At 36.5% G+C, this 17,964-nt stretch overlaps 1 protein-coding gene across 1 annotated transcript; it reads right to left on the bottom strand.

Moving 5' to 3' along the window:
* Positions 1-4,782: 4,782 nt before the first annotated feature.
* Positions 4,783-13,200, bottom strand: LOC140838863 (peroxynitrite isomerase Rv2717c). Its single transcript, XM_073205470.1, has 4 exons — positions 12,924-13,200; positions 12,703-12,843; positions 6,632-6,700; positions 4,783-5,206 (listed from the first exon to the last, which is right to left on the bottom strand). Exons 1-4 carry the CDS (start codon positions 13,098-13,100, stop codon positions 5,087-5,089), a joined length of 507 nt encoding a protein of 168 aa, XP_073061571.1. The 5' UTR covers positions 13,101-13,200; the 3' UTR covers positions 4,783-5,086.
* Positions 13,201-17,964: the final 4,764 nt, after the last annotated feature.

Below are 17,964 nucleotides of genomic sequence, written 5' to 3'. Positions count from 1 at the left end.
CGTAAGGATATTCTCTCCAAAAGCCTCGACCTGTTTCTGAAATTTTTGAAGGAAAAACGTGTCCTTCATCTATATATACTGCATGCAAAAGCTGAAACGTGGCATCATTTTTCAAGCAACACGTATGACCGCGGGTGCGGTCTGTGCAGCAGCGCGGGTGCGCTCATACTTCGCCATGCTTATCATTTTCCTAAAATCTTCGACCGCGGGTGCGCTACATACAAGACCGCGGGTGCGGTAACACCACCGCGGGTGCGGTCCTTCTCGCACCGCGGGTGCGGTCTTGCTTCGAATAAATTTGCCAACTTTCTGTCCATGCACCGTGGGTGCGGTCTTGGTTGCACCGCGGGTGCGGTGTGGCTTCGGCCTTTCTTGCAAAAATCCACAATTGCGTGACCGCGGGTGCACTCCTGTTCTGGGCGCGTGTGCGGTCTTGCAAACCCTATTTTCTCATGTCTTTTCTTCCATCATTGCATGTCATGCATTCTCATATCTTCCGAGTCTCACGTTAATGAAGATTGATAATCTTGGTTTATCAATTCTATAATTCTTGGGCCTTACAACAGTCTTGCACAAAGACAATAAACTTGTGTATGTAGTTTTGACACACAGACGTTAAAAAAGTGTTGACTGGAAGGTGCTGCCTTCAGTCAAGTCTAGGAGTTAAGCTAGGCAGTGGGTAAGTCCTAAGTTGGGTGGGTTATTACACTTTTTGTAATTAATTAAAATCTTCTAGTGAATCCTACCCGATGTGGTAGAAGGGATGAGTAGGAGCATTTGAAGTCTCTGAACATCCATAAACATATCTTGTGTATTTAATTGTTTAACTATTGTTTTCAAACTGATTTGATCTGTAAGAGCATCCGTCGGTTCGGTTTTCACCATAAATGAACCTGATATATGTCACAACTGATTCATGTTATTTTTAGTTATTTAGTTACAAGATATAAAATATATCAGTGTTTCTTAACGAATGATTATTTCGAGTGTTTTCCGCTTGGTTTAATACCAATTCATCGGTGTATACATTTTTAGAATACGAGCTATTGCAGCTCTTGAAGAATATTTTGTTTGAAGCACCTCAAGATACTCAGCAAACGATCCTTCAAGTAGTATGTGAGTGATGTCGTTGATATTGATGATGGTTCGATTGTCCATAAACAGCAAAGGAAGTATTTCTATTATAATTTTAGTTATATTTTATGTTTTTATTAATATAACTGTTATATGTTACGATGATGATTGTTGTATATGCTCACCCTTTGGGGGCTGTTTCTGTTGGGCAGGTTACAGGACTATGTTGTGAGACATGATAGAGGTGAATGACTAGATATGTCTAGTCAAAAAGTCATGTAGTTAATAGTATATAGAGACAATATAGCTCATTGTCTTATTTGAGTTGTGTGTGTATATTTATTCTATTGTTTTTGCTACTAGATAGTGTGATGATTGTACTATTTTGTCGTATATGCATTATATTATTACGTCGTTGAAAAGAAAGTTTTATGCATATGACGTCACATATTATATGATTACGTAGCGAGGTTTGGGGCGCCACAATTCACCCGCATTATCAAGTCTAATTTTCTTGATTGTATGATCGGAAAATTGATTCCGCAATTTTATTATGAGCAATTAATCTTGCAAATGTCATATTCCGAGTTGATAATAAATATACGTGTGACCATCTGCTGGAGACATCGATCAATACCATAAAATATCTAAATTGTCCACATGGTGGATGAATTGGCCTATAAATATCACCCTGAATACGTTCAAGAAAAATAGGTGATTCAGTTTGGATTTTAGCTGGTGATGGTCTTATAATAAGTTTTCCAAGAGACCATGCTTTGCATTGAAACTTATTATTTTGAAAAATCTTTTGGTCTTTGAGCGGATGACCATGTGTATTTCTATAATTCTTCGTATCATTGTTGAACAAGGATGTCCTAATCGACCATGCCAATTGATTAATATTGAAAAATTATAAAATACCATGTATGATTCAATTGAACTTATATGTGTATAATGTAATCCTGTATGGAGCATTGGTAGTTTTTCAACTACATATTTCTTTCCTGATTTATATGTGATAAGACACGTGTATTACTCATTTCTTTCATTTATTGTCTGAGTATCATACCCATGGGAATATATTTCATTAAAACTCAACAAATTTCTTTCCGATTATGGTGAATACAAAGCATCATTTATCAGAAATTGTGTGCTATTAGGTAACAAAAAATGTGTTTTACCACAACTTTTAATCAAGTCTACATGATCTGATATTGTATTCACCATTGTTTTTGTTGGTTTTAGTTCCGAAAAATATCTTTTATCTCGGATAATAGAGTCTGTTGATCACTATCAGATATACAAACTTCCATAGGATTAGTTCATTGTTTAGCTTTGTTCATAGCAGTTTTCATATTTAAACTTCAAAAAAATATGCAATGAAAAAAATTACTGACAATACATATGTAATTTTGACAAATATAAGGCATGTCATAATTATACAATAAAACATTAGCATATGAGCACATGAAAAATAAAATATTTTACAATTCAATTCCACCAATATATTGATCATTTTCAGAGAAATCGTTCAGAAAATCTGCAGCATCAAAATGAGTTCAATAACTCAAACGGCCACTGTGTTCAGTGAAGTTGGTCTCTTTTTCTTTTCTTTTTATTGATTCTTTATAGAAATTACAAATATGCTCGGGGGCTCGACAAATACGAGACCAATGTCCTGGAGTGCTGCGTCCAAAACAAGAATTTTCAAATCGTTTTGAGTGATTTTCATTAATACTCATGTTCTCATGATTTCTTTTTAGTTGGTGGTTCGTGACGTCCTTTTGAGATTATTTATAGAAGTAATTATCTCGATTATTTTCAAAAAACCACGGTCGCGACCACGAGCTTGATTTCGATCTCGACCAAAACCATGTCTTTGAATTTGATTTTGGTTTCCATTTTTAAATTCAATTTTACTTACAACATTTACTTCTGGAAATGTTATTGATCCAGTGGGTCGGGACTGATGATTTCTCATTAGCATCTCGTTGTTCTTTTCCGCCATAAAAAGACATGCTATAAATTCATAATATCTTGTAAATCCACACATTCTATATTGTTGTTGTAGAGTTATATTTGATGCGTGAAAAGTGAAAATGTTTTTTCAACCATTTCTGATTCCGTAATTCATGTTTATAAAATTTTAATTGCGAGATTATTCGGTACATCACCGAGTTGTAATCACCGACTTTCTTAAAATCTTGGAATCTTAATTTATTTCATTCATCAAAGGCGGTTGGAAGTATAACTTCCCATATATGTTCAAATCTTTCATTTAATCCTTTCCATAAAACCATGAGATCGTTTTCCATGAGATATTCACATTTTAATCCTTCATCAAGATGTCGACGAAAAAAAATATAGCTTTTGATTATTCTTGTGATGATGAGATACCATTTTCTTTAATGGTCTCATTTAGACCCAATGACTCAAGATGCATTTCTACGTCGAGAGTTCATGACATATAATTTTTTTTCCATAATTTCGAGCGCAACAAAAATCGAGCTTTACCAAATTTTACATGGTGGTATTATAAAAATAACAATTCATTTTATTAGTTAAGTTCTAAATCTATTAATATGACAATACAAAGTAACATATAAGTTATAAATACAAGCATTCCTAAAAATAAAGAAAAAAAGCGAGGCAAATATTCTCCGATAAATACAAAAATAGTAAGTTTAATAACCAAAATAATTATACAAAATAACTTTGAAAGAACCATCTTCTTCTTCTTCGAAAATTTTGATGAAGAAAATTTTTAAGGTGGAAGAGTAAGTTTGGAGTTATTGAATGTGTTTGTAAAATCATATTTATATGGTAAAAACTAGCCGTTTATGACCGTTACAAAATCTTAAAAAAAATAAATGTATGTATATGTAAATTTTATGGTAAAAATATGATGTATATAATGTTAATCATGATTAAATAATTATGTATATCACATCACATTATTATAATGAGGTGTCAGAGACTTCTTTTATATAATACCGTGACATTATACAAATATATATATATATATATAATAAATAAACATTAACACAATAAAAATATATAAACAGTGTAATAAATAATCGCATCACATTGTTATAATGAGGTGTCATCAACTTTTTTATATATAATAACATGATATTATATATTAAATATATAAACAATAAAAATAAATAATCAATAAAATAAATATTCTTACATTTGAATATTGTTACTTTTTTCTTGTGTTTTGGAGCTTGAAAAAATAAGGAGAACTGAACCTTCGAGTATCATGCTGATAACGTGTTAAAAGTAAAAATTTACGGTAAAAAGTAAAAATCTCAAACTTACAAAATATATTAAACTATACACTTTATAAAATTTTGTCCACAAAATATATTAAAATACACACTTTATAAAATTTTATCTGCTCAATTGTTTTTCTTCGCAAATTGAGAGACCTATTTATAGATTTTTTTGGAAATAATTCAAAAATAAATACATCATGACATACATCATCACACACTAATTTTCAATATTTACAACTCTTATTTTCAACATTCAATAATTTCATCTCTTATTTTGAACTATATATATATATGTGTGTGTGTGTGTAAGTATATGCACGCATAGCATGTAAATGATTCTACTATTAATACTTGAATAAAATTTAATGACTTTTGGTTGTCTATTCTGGGGAGTCACTAGGCTGTCCTTTCCAACTTCGTGATAATATAATACCAAATATGATGCTCATACACTGGTTTACGCGTTCCAGAAATTGTGATTTTGACATGCCAACATCGTCAAATGACATAAATGTTTCATCTACCCATTTGTTTCCTCAGACGACCAATCATTTAAGGTTATCATCCACTCGTTTATGTTGCAACAGAGTCGCGATAAGTATGATACTACAAGCTTGAAGAAAACGTCCCTTCTGGAATTCATCTCTCTCACTCTATAATAATTCAATGCATATATCAAGAATTTATGACTCGCTTGACTGATTATCGATCAATACAGAGCAGTAGCGGCATCAAAGCTTCTTTAGCGAAGCTTTCAAGTGTGTTTGCAGACTCGTGAGATTTGTTGCCATTTCAACCTCATAAGACAATTCTCCGTCAACCATTTCAAAGACTCTGGTTATCTCTTTCACCTGCAACAAAATAAAGTAAATTGTGGTTCCAAACGCTCACTGTTGCAAGGAACGTAATTTTTATAAAAAGTTGTTCTAATGCATATCTACTATCCAATTACAGAATGATGCATTTTGCATTTGGGATCAACTTTTTCTCCATGGAAGACGAGTTTCTACGTAGCACACGAAATCCAGCAGACCGTATATGTTTTTGTTCAATCATGGAAAGAATTCATCAAGAAAGAATGAACTAGAGGTCAAAATCATAGTTGACCTTATAAAATACAAAACTCGATGGAGTATTCTGTCGATTTGCCTCAAGGTCCTTTAACATCTGACATTCACAAAATGATCATCCACACACCAATGAGGAAACAGAAATTCTTTAATTTGAACGGGCTATTGCAGCGTAGAAGTTTGAGCAATCAAGAAGTTGAAGATGGTACTAAACCAGCCATGGATCACAACACCATTTGAGTACCTCATGTTTCATATCCAGTTAATTGTGAAGCCAAAAAAAGCAGCACCATGCCAAAAAATGCAAATCTTGATGCCTTGAAGAAAAATATTTATGCAAAAACAGAATTCTGTGCTCCGAGAAGTCCAATAATTAGGTGTGTTTAGAGAAACAGCCCCAAGAATTTTGTAACAATTAAGCAAATGTTGAAAATCTCTTAATACACCGCACAGAATTTTATAACAATTAAGCAAGAAAATGATGAAATCAACTTAAAAATCTGAGCTGATTATAAATTGTTATTTGTATGATCTACGGTATTATTAATCATATAAAGGACCCAGAAATCTAACAGTAACATGAGAGTACACCGGTGAAAATATTTTGTACTTTACAACCTAAAGGTGTACATTTCATATAACACCATCAACAATATTTTACCAAGTGTCAGTGCAGGGGGGCAATTCAGTAAAGGAATGTATAGAATCAAAGTTCACCATGAGCATTCTAACCGGGTTTGGCAAATGAGGTATACAATTGTCTGCAGATATCCATGCTCCCATTTTTACAAAGACATGGTAAGAGGCTAATAGCTATGGTCACTACCACTGATAACCAAACCCAACAAAAAAAGGTGCCATCATGATCAGATGTAGTACATTATTACTGCATAATTTTATTTATTCAATACTACTGCAAAAATAACAAGAAGGAATGCATATTTAGCAGTCTTTCTTTCCGGGCAAGACGGTGAGGTTAAAGTTCAACTTGAGCAAAAAGAGGAGGTGAACAGACCATAATGTACAATGTCATAAAAGGTAACATATCATTTGGTGACAGATTGCCTAGTGGTGGAGCTTGGCGATTTAATGTAAAGGCCAGCCAATGAGAAAATAAGTATGAATCAAAACCAGGCGTGAAATTGTAATACCAAAAACTAGGGTAGCATTTTGGGGAGACGTACTATATTTCTCTATGTTATTTACCTTGGTGGCATTTCCAACAAGTGAGCACTTGAGCTTTACACTTTTCTGCTTTGCATCATATGTCCCTTTCTGCGTATAACAATCAACTGTAACATTAGGTACAAAAAAGTCCGAAAAAGATGTTAAAATGAGTAAACCAAATTAATTTCGAGAATCAATTTTTCCAACTAACACAGATAAAAGCATGGTTGGTAGCAGAAAACCTCAAGTGAAAGTGGAGCCATAACAAACGTCAGAAACATTTTCAATATCCAGAGATCACGAGGTCTCTTTGTCCATCACTTACTCAGGCAAGAAGAGATATCACTTCATGCTGAGATGGACGCTAAATCTAATCAAACATAAATTCCTTCAATCCCATATATCCCAAAATTAATACTCCAATTAGCAAGTAACGGATCAAATAATTCAATATTTAAGTACTAAAACTCAACTCTAGTTTAATCCAAGAAAAAATATTTTAAAGTAGAATAAATCAATAATTAATAATGCTTAAAAACATGATCAAGTTAATCGGTGAAACAAAGCAATGGGTATTTGTTGAAGGAAAGAAAATGCGCATTAGAAAAACCCAAGACAACAAACCCGTCAGCCGCTTTCTAGAGGTGAACGATGAATTAAGTGGAATGGAAACTATAGAAATCATTAAATAAAATTCCAACAATTTTCTTCAACCACCACAAAGAATGGGCAAATCGATAATTTCAGACAATTCACGCCACGAACGAAGCATCCCTTTATAGTGTTGAAGCGTTGCAAGACTTTCTTCAAATAATTTTTCTGGGAAAGCCAAATCTTTCTGTTACTTCTGTCTCGATGAACTTGCAACCTAGAATCTTGTTTGCTAGTCCCAAGTCCTTCATATCAAATTCTCAAGCCAACTGTGCCTTCAATCCTTGGACCTGATCTTTGTTGGGGCCTGCTACCAACATGTCGTCCACGTACAACAACAAAATAATATAATCATCACCAGACTTCTTGAAATACGTACAAGCGTCTGCACTCAATCTGTTGTATCCAAGGTTCATGATATAGGAATCAAATCTTTTGTACCAACACCTCGGCACCTGTTTGAGACCGTATAGAGATTTGTTCAACCTGCAAACCAAGTTCTCTTTGCCTTTTTCCGCAAAGCCTTCTGTCTAGAGCATATAGATTTCTTCTCCAAGATCTTCATGAAGAAATGTTGTTTTCACATCTAGCTGGTCTAGATGTAGGTCAAACACCGCACACAATGTCAGCACCACTCTGACTGTTGTAAGTCGAATCACAGGAGAATATATCTCATTGAATTCGATGTCTTCTTTCTGAGCATATCGTTTTACCACCAATCTAGCACGATACTGCTCCACTTGGTTATTGCCAACACGCTTGATCTTATAGACCCATCTGCTTCCAATGGCTTTCCTCCCTTGTGGTAGTGTAACAAGATCCCAAGTTTTATTTTTGTCTAATGCCTCCAACTCTTCTTGTATTGCTATCATTCACAAGGATATATCCGAGCTTTGAGTAACATCGTGGAAACTCGATGGCTCACCATCCTCATATAATAGACAATATGCAATATTGCTTTCAGTGACATAATCTGAAAGCCAACCTGGTGGTCTTCTGTCTCGAGTGGACTGCCTCACATTGGAAACCTCAGACTCAACATACTCTTATTCTTCGTGCTCTGGTACTACTTCACAAGAATTTTTACTTTCATTCGTCTTATTTTCCACCTGAAATATAGTAGTTTATGAATTCAGCGTATCTTTGTCTCCCTTTACTTTATCTCCCTCGAAGACAACGTCCCTGCTGATGACAAGCTTGTAAACAGTAGGATCCCACAAGCGAAACCCCTTTACTCCATCAGCATAACCCAAGAAGATACATTTTCTGGATTTCGAATCCAACTTCGATATTTCTTGCTCATTGTGCAGAACGTACACAGGACTTCCAAATGTATGCAAATGAAAATAGTCTGTCGGCTTCCCAGTCCACACCTCCATCGGATAACTATTGATATTATAGTCAGTTTGGGCGGAATCAGTCAAAACTATTGATAATATAACAAGTAGTTTTGACTGATTCCGCCCAAACTGACTTTTCTAGACCTGCAGTCCTCAACATAGCTCGTCGTGAATTGTTTTTTGATGCCCTCATGTTGACAAAATGCATCAAACTCGTCACTGATATATTCTCCTTCTTTGTCAGTCCTCAGACACTTGATTTTCTTTTCTGAATCAAGTTCAACCCGCGCTTTGAAATCTTTAAAGATCTGGAAAACGTCTGATTTCTTCTTGATTGGATACGCCCAACATCTCCTAGAGAAATTATCAATGAACGAGACAAAGTATCTCGCTCCTCCTAGTGATACAACATGTGCTTGCCAAACATCCAAATGAATCAGTTCCAATATGCTTTTCCTCCTGACAGTAGAAGTGTCAAACTTTAATATGTGTTATTTACTGGTAACACAGTGCTCACCAAAGGGTAGTGACACTTTTGTCAGTCCTGGCAGCAGCTTCCGTTCTGAGAGAATTTTCAACCCTCGTTCTGACATATGCCCAAGCTTTCTATGCCATGACACTGTTAATTCTTCTCCTGAACCAATTGATGCAATAGTTAGTTATGCCTCTTTGTGTGTTTCTCCCAAAAGTACATATAGATTTGCAACAACTTTTTCCGCCTTCGTAACCACCAGCGCACCCTTCACAATTTTCATGATCCATTTTTTTATACGAGTTTTACACCCGATGTCATCCAATTGCCCCCAAGGACAAAAGATTCTTCTTCAGTCCTTTCACACGTCGTACCTCCTGTATGGTGCGCATGGTGCCATCAAACATCTTTATTTTGATAGTACCGACCCCAGCGATTTTCAAGGCATGATCATTTCCCATGAATACGGATCCTCCTGAGACTGGTTCATAATAATCAAAACCATTCTCTTCGAGACGTCATGTGTCACGTCGCTCTTGAATCCATAATCCACGTGACACAAAATTTGTGCCTGCCTTCCGCAACTGTTGCCACTTCGCTGAATAATATTTCATCATCGTCTTAAGTACTGGCCACATTTCCTTGAGAACTCTTGTCGATACTCGTACACTCTTTCTTGAAGTACCCTTTACCGCCACATTTAAAGCAGTAAATATTTTTCTTCTTACTTCTCGACTTTGATCTACCTCGTCTTTGGCTCCCACTGGAGTCACGGTCCATAAATCTTCTTCTTATCATCGGCAAAGCCTCTGTCTGCTTCGAAGTTACCAACCTTTTTTCCTTATTCTTGCGCCGGCTTTCTTCACCGAGAACCGCTAAGACATCGTCGAATTTTAGAAAGTCCATAAGAATATTGTTGGTTATGTTGATGATAAGTTGATCATATGAATCTGATAGACTTTTAAAGTAAAAACTCTGCACATTCATTTTCCCCCATTTATGCCTCATGGAAGTGAGTTGGGCAAATAGCGTATTTAGTGTATTGATATGGTCGGTTATCGATGAGGATTCTGTCATCCGAAGAGTATAAAGCCTTCTCTTTAGGAAAATCATGTTGTGTAGCGACTTGACCTCGTACATCTTTGTCAGAGTATCCCAGATAACTTTTGCTGTTCTTATCTCGGAAATAATTGTTAGTACTTCGTCTGCTATAGCCAAGTGTAAATTGGTGACAGCATTATCATTCATCTCATTCCACTTTCCATCATCCGTAATTTCCACCGGTCTATCTCCAATAGCCGCCAAGCAATTCTCCTTTCTTGAAACTGCTTGTATCTTTATTTTACACAGCATAAAATTGATTCCGTTACATGTTTATACTGGGATTTGTTCTCACCGGAGTTTCCGGCTGTTGTTATGTTTGTATGTGTGCATAACAACATGTGGGGCAGGATCTGGGTCACGCAGAGGATGAGAGATGGACATAGCGTGGTGATCTCGGGCATAGCAGAAGAACTAGTAGTTATATTTTTGACATGTACTGTATTTAATTACTAGTTGTTGAGTATGGATGGAACAAGACATGTTTGTACCTTATGTTTGTAAAATAAATAAAGACTTTATGCTTGTTTATACAACATTAGAATAAATGTTGAAAAGCAAAAATTTGACCCACTTTTTATATTAACGATCCATTGAATCGAACTTTGTTATCTCGTACCTGCCCGCCATTATGTCTACAACAATTTAGTAGACTGAACAAAATAATCCCGCCTTAATAAAAAATCTCAAAAAATCTTTTCTTATGTGGAAATCAGTCTAGGCTGCAACCACAGAGCATACTCAGAATTTTAAGAAATTTTAAATCAAGGCTCGATACCACTTGTTGGTCCCACGTGTGGTAATTTGAGATAATAAACCCGAAAATAAAGAATAAACTGGACACCAATATTTACGTGGAAAACCCCAATAAATTATTAGGATAAAAACCACGGACAACATGAAAATAATTCCACTATAATATTTTGTGGTGTACAACCCACTCACTGTGTTTCCAAAAAGAACACACTCTCCCTTAATACAAATGAACAAACAACTCACAAATATTATAGAACTAAGCACTTAAATGCTATAAGATGAGAGAAAACTCGAATAAGGGATAATTTCATAATGAAAGAGGGAGCTCTATTTATAGAGCCTCTGTCAGTGTGAAGACGCGTATAAAAAACGTCTTCCATCTTCTATATGAAATTTCCACGAAATTTCCGCCAACCACGTTTTCAAATTCTTCAACCTCCTTTCTTTGACTTCTTTACCGACATTAGCAAGCCAATATCGACCCCTCTTCCTGCTAACTTGAAGTTATCCTTCGAGATGTGTCCTAGCAGTGAAGCAGAGAGGATGGAGATGTCTCGAGTACCATATGCATCAGTAGTGGGGAGTTTGATGTTCGTCATGATCTGTACAAGACCGGACATTGCTCAAGCAGTGGGAGCAGTTAGTCAGTATATGGCGAATCCTGGATGAGAGCATTGGAGCAGTGTTAAGAAGATCCTTAGATACATTAAGGGTCCCTCAAATGCTGTATTATGTTATGGAGGATCAGATTTTACACTCAGGGGCTATGTCGATCAAATTATACAAGTGATTCTGATAAGAGGAAATCTACTACTGGTTATGTGTTTACGATTGCTGAGGGAGCTGTAAGCAGGGTTTCAAAACTGCAAACAGTTGTGGCGTTATCTACAACAGAGGCAGAATACATGGCAGCTACTCAAACTTGCAAGGAGGTAATATGGATTAAAAGGTTATTGGAGGAAATCGGGCACAAACAAGATAATGTTTATTTGTTTTGTGACAGTCAGAGTGACTTGCACATTGCAAGGAACCCAGCATTTCATTCCAGGACGAAACACATTGGAGTCCAATTTCACTTTGTGCGGGAAGTAGTAGAAGAAGGAAGCGTGGATATGCAAAAGATCCATACAAAAGATAACATAGCTGATTTTCTGACCAAGCCAGTATACACTAACAAGTTTGAGTGGTGTAGATCCTCAAGTGGCCTAGCAGAAACATAAGCAGCATGTAATTGCAAGATTGAAAGGATGTGTGGAGATGTGTTTGATTCTAAATCAAATCTCCAAGTGGGAGAAATGTTGGCAAAGAAGTCAAAGAAAGGAGGCTGAAGAATTTGAAAACGTGGTTGGCGGAAATTTCGTAGAAATTTCATATAAAAGATGGAAGACGCGTTTTCACACTGACAGAGGCTCTATAAATAGAGCTCCCCGCTTCATTCTAAAATTATCCCTCTTCCAGTTTTCTCAAGTCTTATAGCATTTAAGTGCTTATTTCTGTGGGGTGTTTGTTCTTCTATATTAAGAGAGTGTGTGTTCTCTTTGGAAACACAGTGAGTGGGTTATACAGCACAAAATATTATAGTGGATGGAATTTTTTTTATCTTGTCCGTGATTTTTACAATGATAATTTATATAGGGTTTTTACACGTAAATCTTGGTTTCCAGTTTGTTCTTTATTTTCGAGTTTATTATCTCAAATTACCGCACGTGGGACCAACCAACATACAGTGCCTCTATGAAACAAAGCAGGAAAAAAGATCAACGAAGCGCTAAAGAATCAGGCGGAGGTACCTGGACTTCAACCAGACCAGTGCTCTGAGCAATGACAACTTCAATTGTCCCGTCAGGTTTCGGCCGCCAGAAACCGCTTTCCGCGTGCATGGGCTCTCCGGAGCCCAATTTCCAAGTCTTCGATGAATAAGCTATCACGGGCTTCCCGTTGAGAAATTCAATAAACAAAACCTATCAGTCAACTACGTACTAAACTGACACACAAAAAGGAAGACAATTACCTTGTTAGGAGAGTGAGAAAATTGAAGCTCTTCCGAGTAACGAAAAGGTGAGATTGTGGGAAAGCTCCCCTCCCCATTTCCTTTCCACGAGCCGAGCAAATACGACAACGGCTGCACTGCCGGGTGTACAGCAGACTGAGGTAGCTTAGGCGACGGCGGCATGAAATTCGCAGCCATCTCTCAGCTACAATTTATGGCTCCGGCGGGGCCGTAAGCTTGTTTGAAAATATCTAGACCCTCGACTTCTCCGTCGCTTTGTTCTTCTGTTCATTAAAATAATATGACTCATTATTATAAATATAAATTAAAATGACTCCTATGCTTAAAAACCGTCTAACTAGACATTTATCGTTTCAATAATAATAATACAAAATAGTGAGATTTTATATTGTAATTTTGATATATAAATTAAAAATAAATAAAAAATAAAAGAATAAAAAAATGATCTCAGTGACAATTGAACCTGTAACATAAATTCTAATAAATAATGATTCTATTTGATAATCTACATATGACTTGAATTAAAATTTTAACATTTTATTAATATATGTAATTATTAAAACAGACTATGACACCAAAGTTAATTACTCTAAATGTCTCTAACTTAATAAAATAATATAGATAGTACAGATATTGCTTCAATATGTGACATGTTGATATATCGAAAATTTCAGGTTATTCAAAAATAAAATAAGGAATCAAACAATTCTATTTTTACGGATTCATTTATCAAACACTAATATTAAAAAACACGCCTTGAAAATTCTAGTTACTGATTCAATTCAAATTCTGATGATGGGCGAATTCGATTACACAATCTGTAACTTAAAAAATCATTATAACAAGTTCATCTTTGTAAAAGTGCTATTATTGGTGGTGTTTGGATAAATGTTGAAGATCGAGAGTTGTGTTAATATAAATTTAAATTTTATAATCGATATTTTCGTTCTCATTTATTAATGTAATAGGATTAAAATGAAGAAAACATTAAAAAAAAATAGTTTAACCCAAAATTTAAACTGAAATCAAATTATATTTAGCAGTTCAATTTTGAATACATTTATTTGCACAAGTACCTGCAGCATCGAATTTTCCAAATTTTTGATAAAGGAGGGTAAGTTCGGTGCTTAATTAGTAACGAATAGTTATAAAAGAGCTATTTTGTGGGGAAAAAAACTTGTAATGTTGTTATATAAGTCAATTTTGCGAGACATATATCGTATTTGAGTTACTTATGAAAAAATATTAAATTTTATTGTAAATATGAAAAATATTGTTCTGTCTCACAAATAAATATTCGTAAGATTATATCACAAAAGATTTACTATATACCGTCTGGTTCATGGTATTAGACAAATATTACGAGGATAAGTAATATAGCGAACCAAACGATACTATATTTATAATATATTATTATCTATACTATTATATATAAGTTCATCATAATAACTACTTTAAAAAATACCTAATATTTAATTTTATAATTATTAACATTACTAAAAACCTCTCAAATCACTTCACATATATTTCACATATATAAAAAAAACATTTCTAAACAAAAATTTTATTTTAAATTAAACAATTTTTCAAAATTTAATTTTGTATTAATTATATAATATAATTTGATCAATTACACACAATGCGCATCTTTCACTTCACTAGTTATTATAATGCAAATATAAAATCCTAGTCCGACCACAATTACAGAGTTTCAAACGGCGGAATTAATGATTTTATTCTAATACATAATATCTTAATAAGACATATCTGAGCAATGTTCCAAGAGGAAAGAGATCTCCTCGAGCGCAGTACGAAGAAAACGAAGACATCAACAATAGAGCCTCATCAAGGAATGGAAGACGTGATAATGGGAAGAAGCTTGCATGACAACCAAAATGAAAATGAGAAAGCCATGATTAAGACTAATGTAGCAGACCACCGCTCATTCAAGGATACTCTCCTTGGAACTCAACATGGTAGCAATCAGCATATCCACCCAGATGAAGATGGGCTAATATCAGATGACGATTTCGATGAAGAAGATGCAGAAGAAGATGAGGGGTGCCCTGTTATTAAGCTTTCCCAGGAGGAAAAAGCCAGGCTCCGGCAACCATGGCGCCAAACCTTGATCATTAAAGTCATGGGCAGAACAATTGGATAGAACTACCTTCTCAGAAGAATAAAAGCGATATGGAAGCCTAAGGCTCCGATCGATCTTATTACACTTGAGAATGATTATTTCATTGTCAGATTTGCCTCCATTGATGACTATAATCACGCTAAGTTTGAAGGCCCTTGGATGGTTATGGATCACTATCTGATTGTGAAAGAATGGTCCCCCAACTTAGACCCACGTTCGGACAGCACCAACCATGTATTGGTGTGGGTGAGATTCCCGTGCCTCCCGGTGGAGTACTATGACAAGGAATTCTTAATGAAGATTGGGAGGAAGATTGGCAGGCCCATTCGAGTAGATCAAGCCACTAGCCTCGTCTCTAGAGGAAAATTCGCAAGAATCTGTGTGGAAGTGGACATCACAAAACCACTCCTCGCAAAATTTATGCTACGAAGAAAAGTCCGTAGGATTGAATATGAGGGCATCCACATGGTCTGCTTCACATGTGGAGTGTATGGCCACCTTCAAGAAAATTGCACTGGTACAGAGGCGGAGAACAACCCTGCGAAGGCGACAACACATGCGACGGAGGGAGGCGGGGATTCTAAACAGATTAGGAAAGTTCTAATTCCAGCAGAAATCACGGAGAATTTCGGGCCTTGGATGATGGTATCACGAGAACCCCGCAGACCTAACAAATATAGAAGTGGCCACACAAATAATCTTGGTAAGTTTGATAATAGAAGGGATTCTGAAAATATAACTACCAAAAATAACTACAGGGGCCACAGGCAATATGAAGTGCTGGGGGATGAGGAAAATTATGACTTGGGCCCTATAGAGGAAGGACCAGAATAGATGGACGAGAAACAAGTTAAGACAGGAAAACTAGAGACCAGAAGGAGAAGGCCCAATGTCCAAGTGAATCATAAAGAGTCTCAACCGGAGCAGAGAATAGATAACTACCAAAATTATATTGAGACACAAGGGAAACGAGGGAATACAGAGACGGGAAGAAAAGTAAACCATAATGGACAGAGACAAGCTGCTGCGGAAGAAGAACACGTCTTGGTACGAGGTTCACAGGGGGGAAAACACATTGTGCGTGAGGTAATCAACAAGGTACCAATCAAAGACAATTGGGAAAACACCTACCCATGGGGATACGAGATGGAAACAGAGCACCACCAGGACCCCCCTCACCCGAATACAAGCACCAAAGAGGATGAATACATGCAACATGATAAGGAGAACGGTGAGGAAGAGATTGTAAAGGAAACAATGATGGGGACATCTCAAACCCACCGTTGTGAATCCCCCTTTTGAGCAGTTTGGGTGGTTGAGTATCTTTGAAGCTTGTATCAATATCTGCTTTTGGTTGTTAAACATGAACCTTATAATTTGGAATTGCCAAGGAGCGGCCTCTAAAGAACTGAACCGCATCCTTAAAGATATGATTAAAAGAAACACACCAAGTATACTAGGCTTACTTGAACCCCGAGTTTCAGGCTCCCACGCGGACGAAATTTGTAAGAAAATGGGTTACTTCCACTGGCTAAGAGTTGAAGCAGTAGGTTTTAGCGGGGGAATTTGGATATTCTGGAAAGAAGAGATCCACTTAGAGATTATATCTTCTCATCCTCAATTTGTGCTTGCTCGTGTTGAGGGAATCCATCGATCACCTTGGTTTCTGTCAATAGTATATGGTAGTCCCAATGGCACGCTCAGGAAAAGGCTGTGGCAAGACCTCACGAAAGAAAAGCTGAACCTTGATGGTCCCTGGTTATCTATAGGAGACTACAACTCTGTGAGTTCGGAGCAGGAAGTCACCTCCAATGGCAGATTGGCTAACATTAGGAGTGCTGGGCTTACTGAATGGATGTTCAATCAAGGTCTTGTAGACCTGGGCTACATTGGATCACGATTCACATGGGTCAGAGGATTAAGCACCAACACTTTCAAAGGAGCTCGCCTTGACAGGGGAGTATGTACCATAGAGTGGAGGCAATTATTTCCTGATGCTACGGTGACACATCTCCCCATAATCCAATCGGACCATGCCCCCCTTTTGCTCAAGCTTAATGGCCAACAGAAAACCAAGTGCCACGGGCTTTTTCGCTTCCAGGCAGCCTGGCTTACTCACAAGGATTTCCATGAGGTGATCGAAAAGGAATGGCAGATGAACCTCACACTTGGTAATAACGTGGAGAAACTAATCAAACCTCTAACCGATTGGAATTCCTCTACCTTTGGCAACATTAACCGAAGAAAGAGAACACTGATGGCTAGAATCGAAGGAGTGCAAAAATGCCTGAATAAGCAGCCTAGACACAGATTATTGAAGCTGGAAACCAAACTCAAACAAGAATTAGATACTGTTTTAGAACAGGAAGAACTTATGTGGTTCCAAAAATCAAGGGAAGAATGGATCGTCTCAGGGGACAGAAACACTAAATTTTACCATGCCTCCACTATGGTTAGAAGAAGCAGAAATAAAATAGTTGCCCTCATGGTAGCTAACGGTGAGTGGGTCTCAGAAGAGAAACAATTGATAAGCATGATCTATGCATATTACTCTTCCTTATTCCAATCGGGACAGAATTGCCAAGACCTTACCATGGATAAAGGTAAATTCCCCTCACTGTCAGAAGCCAAATTAGCTACCCTAAATGCACCAGTCTTGATTGAAGAAATTAAACAGCCACTCTTCGACATGGAACCATTTAAAGCCCCCGGGCCAGATGGCTTTCCAGCAGGTTTTTTCCAAAAAATGTGGCCTACAGTGGGACAATCAATCTATGACTCCGCACTAAACTTCTTCACATCAGGAAACATTCCGAAGGGCATGAACGATACACTCCTCACTTTGATCCCGAAAGTCTCAAACCCGGAACTTTTTAGCCAATTCAGACCAATCAGTTTATG

The sequence above is a fragment of the Primulina eburnea genome, chromosome 8 (assembly GCF_022965805.1).
Source record: "Primulina eburnea isolate SZY01 chromosome 8, ASM2296580v1, whole genome shotgun sequence".
In the NCBI taxonomy this organism is placed as follows: domain Eukaryota; kingdom Viridiplantae; phylum Streptophyta; class Magnoliopsida; order Lamiales; family Gesneriaceae; genus Primulina; species Primulina eburnea.
The sequence above is the reverse complement of the archived record's forward strand: the minus strand, read 5'-3'. Positions and strand labels throughout refer to the sequence as shown.